This window comes from Epargyreus clarus, unplaced genomic scaffold (assembly GCF_041222505.1).
Source record: "Epargyreus clarus isolate Ecla_fem2 unplaced genomic scaffold, WU_Ecla_fem_2.2 ptg000010l, whole genome shotgun sequence".
NCBI lineage: Eukaryota > Metazoa > Arthropoda > Insecta > Lepidoptera > Hesperiidae > Epargyreus > Epargyreus clarus.
In genome coordinates, this window is record NW_027332218.1 from 12757611 (window position 1) to 12771149 (window position 13539).

General features: G+C 38.4%; 1 protein-coding gene across 1 annotated transcript in view; it reads left to right on the forward strand.

Annotated features, from left to right (window-relative positions):
- unc79 (UNC-79 domain-containing protein) overlaps positions 1 to 13539 on the forward strand; it is a 44110-nt gene that overhangs the window by 12844 nt on the left and 17727 nt on the right. The window contains exons 17-33 of the mRNA XM_073077587.1: positions 46 to 148; positions 258 to 385; positions 607 to 712; positions 1364 to 1476; positions 2291 to 2425; positions 4456 to 4536; positions 6126 to 6263; positions 6435 to 6587; positions 6954 to 7090; positions 7373 to 7555; positions 8265 to 8421; positions 8954 to 9155; positions 10567 to 10818; positions 11703 to 11825; positions 12350 to 12485; positions 12678 to 12809; positions 13223 to 13328. Coding sequence (XP_072933688.1) covers positions 46 to 148; positions 258 to 385; positions 607 to 712; positions 1364 to 1476; positions 2291 to 2425; positions 4456 to 4536; positions 6126 to 6263; positions 6435 to 6587; positions 6954 to 7090; positions 7373 to 7555; positions 8265 to 8421; positions 8954 to 9155; positions 10567 to 10818; positions 11703 to 11825; positions 12350 to 12485; positions 12678 to 12809; positions 13223 to 13328 — 2385 coding nt within the window. The remainder of the gene's footprint in view (positions 1 to 45; positions 149 to 257; positions 386 to 606; positions 713 to 1363; positions 1477 to 2290; positions 2426 to 4455; positions 4537 to 6125; positions 6264 to 6434; positions 6588 to 6953; positions 7091 to 7372; positions 7556 to 8264; positions 8422 to 8953; positions 9156 to 10566; positions 10819 to 11702; positions 11826 to 12349; positions 12486 to 12677; positions 12810 to 13222; positions 13329 to 13539) is intronic.

The following is a 13539-nucleotide window of genomic DNA, read 5'->3' on the forward strand; positions in this document are numbered from 1 at the left end:
AATACTTTTCTATATTGGTATTTAATTTGATCCATTTTTTTACAGACTATATCCTTACTGGAAGTGAAGATCCCTCTATCACAGTTATTCGACCTATTCAGCCACTGCGTCGTCAATCTACCCGAGAAGATATTTAAGGCGCCTCAAGGTAGTGACTCCATATAACTTTTGAAGATTTTTTAATAAAATGTTTAACGTGTCTTCGAGTCAATTTTAAATAAAGTAATAAATAATTCATAAAAATATGTTTTTTTTAGAGAATACGAAGCAAAAAGAAGCGGAGACCACATCTCCAGCTGATGCCAAGGATAAGGACAAAGAGGATGACTCAAAACCCCTCAATTTGAACTGCTGCATCGTCATGCTGGATATACTGCTCAAACAGGTATTCATGTAATTTTAAACTAGCCTCCACTACAGTTTTGTCATCATCATGATCTATGCAACTCCTACCATGATGTAAGTGAATATTCGTAATCGTACTCTTTACATATAAATATAATAATAATTGAAGTATTATTTGTAGTTGCGGCTTTTATACGTGATTTATTTTAGTGGTTTAGTATTAAAATTGTATATTTTGATATAATATTAATGTATTCTCAGATGGAGTTACAACAAAACCGTATAAACATACAAAGCGTGAGCAGCGAAGCCACCAAATTGTTGCGACTGATGCTTAAATCAAACCAGATGAACACCATTGAACATGGTAAGAAATGTTTAATTTATTTTCTCTGGCAAATTATGTACTTAAATGTGTGCGATTCATTAAATAGTCACCTTAAAAAAAGGTCCGACGAACTGAATAACGTCGGTGGCACTTTACAATTAAGTCGGCGCTCTGTTGATGTCTAGAAGTTTTATTCTCAATTATTGATGATTTTGATATCTAATAGAGCTAACTAATATAATTCTAATACTAACTTATATAATATACAGCTCAGGGGGGTTACTACCATCTCTTAAAACAATATTATTTTAATCATACATTGACTTCGGTAAAGTAAGATTGTTTTTATAATATTACAATAAGCAGTTTTGTATTATGTCCGTCGAAAATATTCGTTTATTGCAGGAAATTAAACTTAAGCAAAATATGACAATTTCAGTTGGATTTTTCGCTTATCCATTGTATAAATGGATAAGCGAAAAATGAATGAGGGTTTTAAGTTTGTTCAACTGCGTATGACGGAATATTTTACTGTAGGAAGGAGGTCGTGGTGCGAAACAAAATAATGTTGATGCAATATTGAAACAAAAGATCCTGAACTATGATGGTTTTTAAAAGATGGTGGTAGGCCCCCAGTTCTACACCGCACATCGCTAGAGAAGTTTCGCTGGAGTGTTTGTTTGGTTGCAGCGGCGTGTCGCGCGGGCGGCACGTGCTCGTACTGCGAGGCGGCGGCGCTGTGCCACCAGCTGGCCGTGCGCCTCGTGCGCGCGCTCGTGCCCGCGCCGCGCCTGCATGCAGAGGTAACTACACACTTACTGTTTAATGTAGCATCTATACGGCAATGTCTTACTAAGAATGGGGCCAGTCGTAGTACTAATCTCGCTTAGTAGTACATTCAAACGTAATACACAATAGCGTATGTTTGTATATTGTATGTAAAAAGTATTTTAAACTGTTATAAAACTACTCGTACTACATTTTTTAGAATACGTGAAATGAAAGTAAATGGAAGGATACCATGTAATAAACTGCTATTTTACGACGGTTTTCGTTTTATCTATTTAACCGTAATAGTCCGACAATTCCAATTTTGCAACAATGCATTTACTTCAATGGCTGCTATAATAACAAATACAAAAAAAAAAAATGCTAATTTTGATGGCTTGGAAATCTCCGTGTGCGAGTTCGACTGGCATTCGGCCAATTATTAATCAATGTATATATTTTACAATTTTTACAATAAAGTAACTGTTATACTAATATTCATTAATTGTGTAATAAAATCTTCTTAATAAAATTATTTTATGTTATAATACTTTTAAATTCATGTGTTTTAATTCGTTATGCAAGTGATTAAATACATACCGTGCCATTACACACATACTTTTTTGAAAAAATAGTTTTACTGACATGATGCGTTATAAAACGTTAAGGTGGCAGTATGATGCGGTAGTATAAAAGATTAATTTGAAGGTAGTATAGTCCGCGCCAAACTGCTAGTCCGCTCTCAAGTTGTTGCGAGCAGGTGTAGTCATACAATTTACTATGATGACGCAATTCATTTATATATTTAGAGCGGCCTATAACTCAGTAATTCCTGTACGTCCCCCGCAGAGCCAGGCGGAGGAGTGGTCGGAGGCGGGGCGGCGCGGCGCGGAGGAGGAGCGCGCGGGGTCTCCGGCGGAGCTGCTGGCGCCGCACGCGCTCGACAAGAGCTCCGTCGGCGGCGTGCTCGTGCACATGCCGCATGTCAGTACCTTGCATTCATATGTTGCTTTGGTTTGGTTTGATTTTTTTTTAAATTTAGTGTTGGACTGAGGTTGGGTTCTTTGTGTTGAAAGGAGGTTGGTTTGAGTTTTTTTTATTTTGGTTTTGAATGAAGGTTGCTTTGGTTTGGTTTTTATTTTGTGTTGGACTGAATTTCTTTTTTTTTGTGTTAGGTGTAGGTTGGTTTGCGTTTTTTTATTTTAGTTTTGAATGGAGATTGATTTGTTATTTTTTTACATATAGTTTATTTTTTTGTTTGTATTGATAAGCATAGTATCGAATTTAAAAATTACCTGAATGTAAGAATACAAGTTCTCTTTTTTATAAATTATTACTAAATTTTAAAGTGATCCAATGAAGATAAATTGCAAAATAAAGATTTTTATTGTCCTCGTTTTTATAATTTTCTTTCTGTTTTGTTTGTAGGTTTAATCGAATCGAACAGAGTATTTTGTACAGATGGCGTTACTGCTCTACATAAAAAGTATACTTAAATTAATATTTAAATAATCGTCACTTTCGACCCAAAATATAAATAAAAACCTAAACGTTAAAACTTAAATATTTACATTATATTAACTTGGTACAAAATGCTCTGCCAGTAAAAATATGAATAATGATTTTCCTTTCTCGTAGAATTTAGTGTAATTGACGTTAATGTTTTTCGATAAATATCTTAGATTTTTATTGGTGTATTTTAAAATAGTATATAATAAATAAAGATGCATAAAAATATTCTCTGAGGCAATACAGCGAGATATTGTGATGAAATGATTCAAATCTCTTTGAATTGCCTTACGTAATGATCTAGTTTCGTTGTATGTAACTTTTAGAATTAATTTTGCTATCATCTTTGATTTTTACCAAAATGTAAAGGTGATTGTGAAATAAATTTGGGTTTTCGATTGTTATTTTTCCCTAAGTGTCTGTAGCTTACGGCTGCATGATTTAAGCACCGCTTCCCCATTTTGCCTTAAAAAGGATTTATGAAAATAATAAAGTCATAAATTGGCAAATAATTAATAGAGTTAAAGTAATGCGTGTAAATATAATTTTCGGGGTCTATTATAATAATACAAAATAAATTAAATTCGTAAAAACAGCTAATATGAAAGCGATGATTTAATTAAAAAGTTAACTTAATTTTTTTTATGAAATTCAATTTAATAAAGTATTTAAGCGAATGTGGGAACGGTGAAACTATCGCTGTATTGTTTCTCATATTCATTTTATGTTAGACACCTAATTAAAATGTTATCATAATTAGCGAAAGCAGATGTTTATCCAAAAATATCAACGTCATAAATTATATCTTAAGAATGAACCTATAATTGGATAAATACTGTATACCTTTTTATATTTTTTATTGAAAGCTGTTGGGATAAAAAGGTTTTACTTAGACGAACTGGTTTAGTAGGAAAAATTTACTTTTTATTCCAACAGAATTATTAATGAAAATACGCCCAAAAAATTAATAGGTGGCAAAGTTTCAAAGCAAAAGAATTTGTTGGGTGTTTAAAACTTTTTAATAAATAAATATTTCTTTAAAATCCAAGTAAACCAGTCGACACATCGCGATGAAATATCTACATTAACTTTTCGGTTCATATAAAACTAGGCGTCTCACTTTAAAATTAGTGCATGTCAGAAATGTACTTCATCACGAGTCTGATGTATTTAAATCGCCCACGAGATTTTCAACAACTTTTAGCCACTGCTATCCAATAATAACAATGAAAATGGGCTGCATAATATACCTTCCCTCATGGAAGGGCGTATACTATTTACCCACCAACGGCCATGTCCAGCTCTCGACCGCACCCCATAGTGGTTAGATTTGTAGATCCAATAAATACATCAAAAGGGAGAAAACTTTTTTCTATCAAATTAAGATATATAATATTTCATCGTCGATATGTCGCTGGTCGTTAAACATATAATAAAAGGTGTGACACCGTAGCCTCCCGTGTGCCGAGTTGTGAAGCGTAGACCTTATATAATAGATGTTATAGTTTGTCCATTTCATGCAACTGTCTCTCATAAGCGACGTGGGCTCGGACGCCACGCTGACCAAGTCGTCAGCTGACACGCAAGTATGTTTACATCTTTCTCGGGCTGGTGTTGTTCTGTCAATTATTTTTTAAAATTTACGTAAAATATGTGTCTGAATGCGTGTTCTCGTTTGCGTGTGTGCGTGTGTGCGCGTGTGCGTGTTTGCGCGTGTTCGTGTTTGCGCGTTAGCGTGTTTGCGTATGTGCGCGTGTGCGTGTTTGCGTGTGTGTGTCTGTGTGTTACAGTATGAGTATGCAAACCATACAAAAATATCTGGACTCAAAATAGACGTGTAATATTTGAAATGAAATAAATGAAAGGAAATTAGGGATAATACAGGACCATAATAAAATTGTGATTACTAAAAACGGCGATTGATTTATAGTATTTTATGAATAAGAAACATTAAACATGATTGGAGGACTTATAACAATAAGTTATATAATACCTACAGCCCCTACACTCAAAACTAAGGTCCCAAAAATTGAACTAAATAACAATTTTAAATAGTAAATAATCATTGTAATTAATTGAAAGTATAACACCAGTCTCTCCTTCGCTTCTTATGCGTGTGTGTGCTTTTTATTTTATTCGGTGTTGTGAATTCACTAGTGTTACTCTATGGTTGAATATTATATTTTATGTAAAAATGCAATCAAGTCATTTAATTTATTTTATATTATCATACGTTAAATAAAAGTACATGGAGTAACATTGGTGCAAGAATACTACCTTGGGAAACTTTTATAGACCTTTTACTAGATTTTACTCAAAATCTTTAAATAGTTTTTTCTTACTAGGACGCCAGGAGTATATTTTTAACAAAATCTTTCAATATGCAAAAATATATGATGGCGTCGTAGTGAGATAATTATAAATTAAAATTAATAAATAAACATTTAAATTAATTTTAACAAAAAGAAAAACTACAATGACGTTTACATAATCAACATGTTATTTTGTTCTGATGAAATAATTTATAATTTTTATGTTATAGTTTATGAGTTATTCATTGATTTATGGCTAATACTGATATAAAATTATAAAATCCGGCAGTATTTCTTGTCAAAATTTGCCTTATTTATGTTTAAACAAATATATTATGTATGTTTACATTCGGAGCAGATTAAGGTATGCTCTATAAAATAATATGATTTATGGATAATGATAATTTATTTTCTGGTATGTCGCACAATAGCAGCAGGTATAAAGGAAATTTTAACCAATTTTAGGTCATTTTTCGACTATTTTCGGCTCGTCTATTAATGTATGCGTACATAATATATTTGTAATTGAATTATCTGCACTAAAAGCTTAGAACAATAAATGTCTCAAGCACTGATATATCATTACTGGGATCGAATTTGATGCCAATACTTAACGGTAAAGTTGTCCACAGACCAACCAAAAACAGTTTTCTATCCCAGATATTATCGACTCTATTACTATATTTAATTTTGAGTCAATTCACGGAATAGAGCGTTAAATATTTATTAAAATAAAATTGAAGTAACTAAAGACTTTTTGGTGTCCGTGGACAACATTCCGTTGCAATCGTACGCATTCGGTCGTCGATCGCGTGCGTGAGTGTACGTGTTCGTGCGGTTCAGTATACGTGTTGCGTATGCAGATCATGACGGCGACGGTGGAGACGATCACGGAGCAGCTGGACATGGCGGTGTCGCTGCCGCCGGCCGACGCGCCGCCGCTGGCCACCGCGCACACCGTCACGCTCACTGACACCGACGTCGCCACCGCCACCGCTGACGTGAGTCGCATGCTCACACACACCACCACCCATCCACAAATACACACTTATTTAAAGACACTAATAAAATTTTATCTAATAAATAATTTCGAACAAAAATCACACTCAAGTTAATTATGATTTGAATATTTTCTTATTGGGGTTTTTGTTAAAATACGTATTATTTGTCAGGTGTCAACACCCAACTTACTGGGCGAGCACGACGGTATGGCGGAATCGGTGGATGAGGACATGGCCAACTTCTGGCCCACCTCAGCCGGCAAGTTCCACTTCTGCATCGAGGAGCTGCCGCAGGAGTTGCAGTATATACATCAGCTGTTACAGGTGGGGACTGTATTTCAATAAAGATCCATGCTTTTCTAGTTTGTTATCTCCACCAATCCCGTTTGAAGCAGTTTCGAGCAGATGGAGTATGCTTTTGGTTTCCTTCCATTTAGGAGGACAAGTGTCCAGCAACGAGACATAAAACATGTTGCAGGCGGATGCAAAACAATTTTTTTTTGCATTTTTCATTGTCCAGTAAAAATATTCGGCGGCTATATGAGTTAAATTAAAAAAGATAACTCTTATAGTGTAAATTTAGAAAACATTTAACTCGTACAGACAAAAGTTTTCATATCGAAGCGTTTTTCATTTTGTTTAATTTTGTGGCGTAATTCGTACGAGCAAAAACTTTAAATGAATTTACAGGAGTTGAAGAACACGTCCCGTCCGGACGTGCTGTACCACCTGCTGCAGTGCCTGCAGCTGCTGGTGCTCAACACGGACGCGCTCGCCGACCACAAGGGCTTCCTCATCTGGTGCCAGGAGAACCTGCTCATTGATAAGTGAGGCATTCATTCTTACACTTTTTTTATAAGTTAAGAGGGTATGTTGAGAAATGTAACGTTGGTTCGTTTAAAATTCGAATTTTTAAATACCTGAGGTAATGAGTAAAAATGAGGAGTTAAAAGATTTTTCAGTGATTTCGTACTTATATATGCTAAATGAGACCGATGTTCAGTGATATTTTAGATCTGTGGTAGAACATACTTTAGAAATGATTCGTGCCTTTATCCATTCTTTTATGGAACTAGCCATTATTTTTTTACATGTAACACATATTCCAGCCTGTGGAACGTGTGCGACGCGTCGCAGTCTCACATCAGCTCGGTGGCCGTCCCGGTGTTGCTGCACTGCGTGACGCTGGCGGGCGGCGCCGACGTGTTCTGCGCGCTCGTGCGGGACAGCTTCCACCACGCGGAGCCGCAGCGGCGGTTCACGGCGGTGGAGCGGGTCACGCTGCTCATACGGTCAGTACCTGCTGCACTGCGTGACGCCGACGTGTTCTGCGCGCTCGTGCGGGACAGCTTCCACCACGCGGAGCCGCAGCGGCGGTTCACGGCGGTGGAGCGGGTCACGCTGCTCATACGGTCAGTACCTGCTGCACTGCGTGACGCCGACGTGTTCTGCGCGCTCGTGCGCGACAGCTTCCACCACGCGGAGCCGCAGCGGCGGTTCACGGCGGTGGAGCGGGTCACGCTGCTCATACGGTCAGTACCTGCTGCACTGCGTGACGCCGACGTGTTCTGCGCGCTCGTGCGCGACAGCTTCCACCACGCGGAGCCGCAGCGGCGGTTCACGGCGGTGGAGCGGGTCACGCTGCTCATACGGTCAGTACCTGCTGCACTGCGTGACGCCGACGTGTTCTGCGCGCTCGTGCGCGACAGCTTCCACCACGCGGAGCCGCAGCGGCGGTTCACGGCGGTGGAGCGGGTCACGCTGCTCATACGGTCAGTACCTGCTGCACTGCGTGACGCCGACGTGTTCTGCGCGCTCGTGCGCGACAGCTTCCACCACGCGGAGCCGCAGCGGCGGTTCACGGCGGTGGAGCGGGTCACGCTGCTCATACGGTCAGTACCTGCTGCACTACTATTCTTAATATGGTTTGAAGTCTTCAAATTTATATAAGTGTGCTAATATATTCCTTTCAATTATTCAAACATCTTTTTAATACACCAGATTCATGGACGGCTCGCCGATCAAGTCGAGCCTGCCGCTGCAGACTGCGCTGGCCACGGCCTTCTGCTACCTGATCGCCAGCATGGACGACATCGACGTGTACGTGGCGCAGCGGGCCACGCTCTACCTCGGCACCATACACGACAACGCTATTGAGGTATGATTGAGTGAAAAAAGCATGCAGTCCATTTGATAGTAGGTGGTCACAGTTCACATGGATTCTATATATAGAACAAGAGTTCTATCGAATGAATGATTTTTTTTATTTAACAAATTTTAACTATTCAAACGACAAATAAGCGAAATAAATATACGAGACTTAATTATGTGTTACATGCTCGTCCAACTTCGCACTCCAATACACTGATCGGTTTTCCCAAATTTATGTAAAGAAATATAACTTTCATAATCCCTTGCAGACAGTCTATCTACACGAAAAAAGTTCGTAGTATTCGAAAACGTACATAATATGGCAATTACTGCTGTTCTGCTATAGTCCACGCCAAATTGCTAATCCGCTCTGAATATAGAAACGAGTCGCGTCCATAGCAAATTGTATGACTACACCTGCTTGCAACAACTTCAGAGCGTACTAGCAGTTTGGCACGGATTATACCACTTTAAAGTGTAACTACAACTAGATGTATAACTTCAAAGAAGATGATTCTAATCTAAAATGTAAACGTCAGTTGCTGCTGTTCTGCCTGGAGACGCAGTTCGACCTGGTGATAGTGGATCGGCCGATGATCCTGCAGTCGCTGTACCAGCTGCACAACACCCTCAGCGACCGCCGCATCCTCACCTGGGAGTTCTTCCTCAACCGCTTCGAGGGACTCTTCCTGGAAGCGCAGATCAACTCCAATAAGTCCATCGACTATACGTATCTACGAGGTTAGTGATAACGAGACTAGATGAAAGGTTAAATATAGGGATGTTAAGAGAATAATTTTAGCTTTTTTTAACACGTCTGCGTAATCGTCAGGTTAAACAATAAAATAATAAAATAAAAATCGAGTACTCTTTATAGTAGCTTTATAAACATAACGTTATCATACGTATACGTTATCATACGGATGGCATACAGATAAAAGTTAGTCAATAGCAACAACAAAATGATTCCTCAGAGTATAAATGGGTATAAGGTGGAGGAAAATAAAATAGAAATTCAAAAGTTCTACGAAAATATTTTAAAAAAAATACTATTGAAAATATTTTACGACCATCATTAGTAATAAAATAAAGGAACATCGTTTGGAGACAAGAAAATGCTCTTCAATATTTTGTTATTTTTGTACTTGGGATTTTTAAAGTATCAATTGGGTCCGTCTACATTTTAGTTACCATGTTTAAATATGTGTTACACAGTGAATATTTTTTCAATACATCTATTTTAGACTTGAACGCGCATAAATTAAATGGAGTTTTTGTTTATGTATCTGTTTTAAGAGTTCCGTTATGTTATGTCTGACATTTTCTATGTAACTAGTAGTTGTTAGTATGTTATTGTGTACAAATTTACTTTGTGACGTAAATTTTGTATGATAGTATTGTTCATAGTATTTTAATTAGATTTGATGTTGTGTGTCGATGTTAATGTGTAGGTGTGTGCAAGTTCATTATCAGTTTTTTTTATTTAATTTTTGTCCCAACATAATTTTTTGATTTTATTTCGACAGGAATGATTTTCAAGATTTCATTTCTAGTGCTTTCAAGTGTGTGGTAAGTATTTTTATATCGTTGTTTTTTTTTCTATTTTTCTCTTTTCCTCTATTTTTTATTTATGATATTATTTATTCATGATTTGCTTTGTAGTTGCTAAATGTGACAGGAAATAGGAATTAATTAAAAAAATACACTGTTTTGTAAATAATGTACATAAAATCATATCTGGCGCTAAATAGTGAAACGTGAAAGAGTGGTTGAATGTATAGTGTGTGTAAAAGTGGCAGTGATGTGTATATTTTTGAAAAGCGATAGAAGTTTCCCATTTGTTTCTAAAAATATAATTGCGGTCCTGTGATATATTATGATGTTGATGTTTACGAACATACAAGACTGTCATATCATTTGAACTGCATCACGCATTATACATGAATCATTTATATCTTATAATAATTAGGGTCGGTGTTTAGAACAGTGAATGTGGTGCACAGATGAATGAGTTGTGTGCAGTGTGTACACGGCGCAGCGCAGTGCAATATTAATATTGCGCAGGGAAGTGTGCATGCAGTGCAGTGTAATGTGAATGCAGTGCAATGCGGTGTAGTGCGGTGCAATGCAGGGTATGCGTGTGTGTGTGCAGAGGTGGGGTCGGAGCGGCTGGAGTGGCGCGTGCGGCGCGCGCACGAGGCGCTGTGGGCGCAGGGCGGGGCCGGCGCGGTGCCGGGGGGCGGGGCCGGCGCGGGGGGCGGGGCCGGCGCGGCGCCGGGGGGCGGGGCCCGCGAGCGCGCGCGCGGCGTGCACACGCTGTCGGCGTCGTTCGGCGCCAAGTGGCCGTACAAGCGCACCATCTCCGCGCCCGCCGCCGTGCCGCCGCCGCCTGACCACCGCCTCGGTACGTCACCACATCACTTCTCATCCTTCACTGAGCTGCACCACGTTCCAGCAAACGTATTATTCTTTTCGAGGAATAATTTAAAAAATACAACATATTTAAAAAAAAAACAAGAAATTCTTTATTATTGTTCTTGTTGTCTTACCAATACGTTTGCTGGAATCAACTATAAATACACTTGCACTGCACTTTTGCACTCTGACATCCATCATTCTACTAATAATATAATCAACTATATAATTTAAGATTTTTGTATTTCCTAAATACCTACCTGTACTTTGTATTTCATTACTATAAATACCTTAAAGCGTCTCAAATTCTATATCTAGCGGTTTAACTTACCTCCACTAAGTCGTAATTTAGTTAACAATATCCTGTTCCTGTCACATAAAATTAGCTATAGAATTAGAAATTGCTTAGAAATATCACATGAAAGCTTAACTAAAATTTATACACATAAAGCTTTAGAGATATTTAACTTAGTAAACTTTTTATTTACTTCTGCACTGTATAATTACAAAACAATGTATACAAAACTGCATTATATAAATATATATAGCATAAAGACAGTTTCGATCTCGATCCGTTCCCACACTTAAATATTCGTTAGATCAAAACGAGTAAACATTTGTACATACTGAACATAACTTTACCGATGTCTCTTGTTTGGACACTTATCGTTTGCCTTCGAGCTGAAATAAGCCAGAGCTTGAAACGCGTCTTGATCTGAATCGCATGAAATCACAAGAGCGGAACGAGATTGACTTTTATCGATCTATAGTGTTGTAAATCTCATTCTCTATCTGCGTTACTTGAAATTATACTATATCGTGTCGTATCATACGTACGTATGGGTGTAGTAATATATGGTATTGTTATACCAGAGCGCGAGAAGGTGTACTCGCGGCAGTACTCGGCGCCGCTGCTGAAGCGCAAGACGTCGCGCTTTGGCCTCGGCCAGCTGCTCGCCGCGCCGCAGCCGCTCTCCGCGCAGCGCTCCAACAACGGTGAGAGATGTCCTGTTACACTCCGCGCCAAACTGCTAGTCCGCTCTGAACATAGAAACGAGTCGCGTCGCAACAGCAAATTGTAGATATTAGCGGGACGAAGACAGCGCGGGACTCGCCGGCACCCTCCGCTGCCCGCTCTCGCCCGCGGGTACATAGCTGCGTTAGTGTGCCCTTACGTTGCTACCAGGACCCTAACATTGATCCGGCTCGAAGGACCAATAACTTAATTAAAAGAGTGGACTGTATAATCTTAGGCTGGTTTAATAGCCGCTTAATTACAATCGGTTATCGCGGTCAAAACAATATTAAGTGAAATCGTCCGTGGCCTCACCGCCACCGCACCGCCCGCGTCGATGACGTATCCCGCCTCCTTCGCCCGTGCGTCTCCTCCCGTGCGTCTTATACAGAATCTTAACACTAAGTGTGGTTGCGACAACAATGTCATAACTGTCTGTGTTCCATTCATTTGTGAGTTTATAGGATTTTTATTATTGATATTTTAACTGCTGTAATGTTTTCAGATGGTATCCATTCTCTTTCCGGACGCTCGACAGATGACACCTTAACGACGGTTTTACCCAGAGCACCGGATTTGGAGGAGACCGACAAGGAAACTACTAATCTGCTCGTTTTCTTACTTATGCAGTTTTTGTCAAGGTAAAATATGATATTGCTTTTTATTTTTCGAGCTATTCAAATATTACATAACAACTTAACCATTACTAAATAAAATATGTGAAACGTATGTCTTAAGGGGACGAGGTGAGAACTCGGGGGACCCCAACCTACGGCATAGGTTCGGTTTTTTATTTAATATGCAAGTGTGAACGAATAAATTTAATTCTTCAGATCTGATCAAGCGCATCCAACCGAAGACAAAGCGTCTCTAAAGGTGCAGGAGTTGGTGCTGAAGCACTTGTTTACTTTGCTCGGGTACAACTGGGCGGACAAGACGTTCCACATATCACCGCACGCCCTGAGGTATTTACATATTCAAAGTTCATTGATTCTCATTATTCTTCGGTTGTTTGTACCTATTATAAGAGTCTATTCTGCCTTTATTGGGATTGTTTAGGTTTTTTTATATTTCTGTTGAATCTGGAATAACCAGATTTCTGAAACACTTTTAATGCTGACAATTCTAATATGCTATGGTTTTTGAAGCAGAGAATAACACTAATTTATAACTTCACACTCTAAGTTAACTGTAACTTTCAGATACTTTACAAAAGTCGTAATTGACTAATGTAATGTCAGAATATATTGTATTAGACGTTTATATGAAAATTTCACTGTATTACCTACTTGAGTAACTATACTTGTCATAGTATTTTGTATTATCGTTTCCTACCAGTATTATGTGCAAACTAATATATATTTTAAAATATTTTCAGGATATCGTCAATCTTCAATGCGTTCATGGCGAACCTGCCGCAGGTTTTGGATCAAAATCATGTGATGGGAGCTAGCATCGCTGAACCGACGTTACTGTTATTGCAGGTAAAATATTAGTATTGTAAAATCCGGTCAGTGTTTTTCTTTCTATTACCCCAGGTTAATTTTAATTTTTAGATTAATGAGTCAAAAGGTCGGATTGTATAAAATTGGAAATTAAATGACAATGGTTCTATTAGTCGCAATGGTTTTTGTAACTGATTTGCAAGGCTTTACGAGTATTTTGAGTTTGTATAATCGATAATTAATAAGGCTT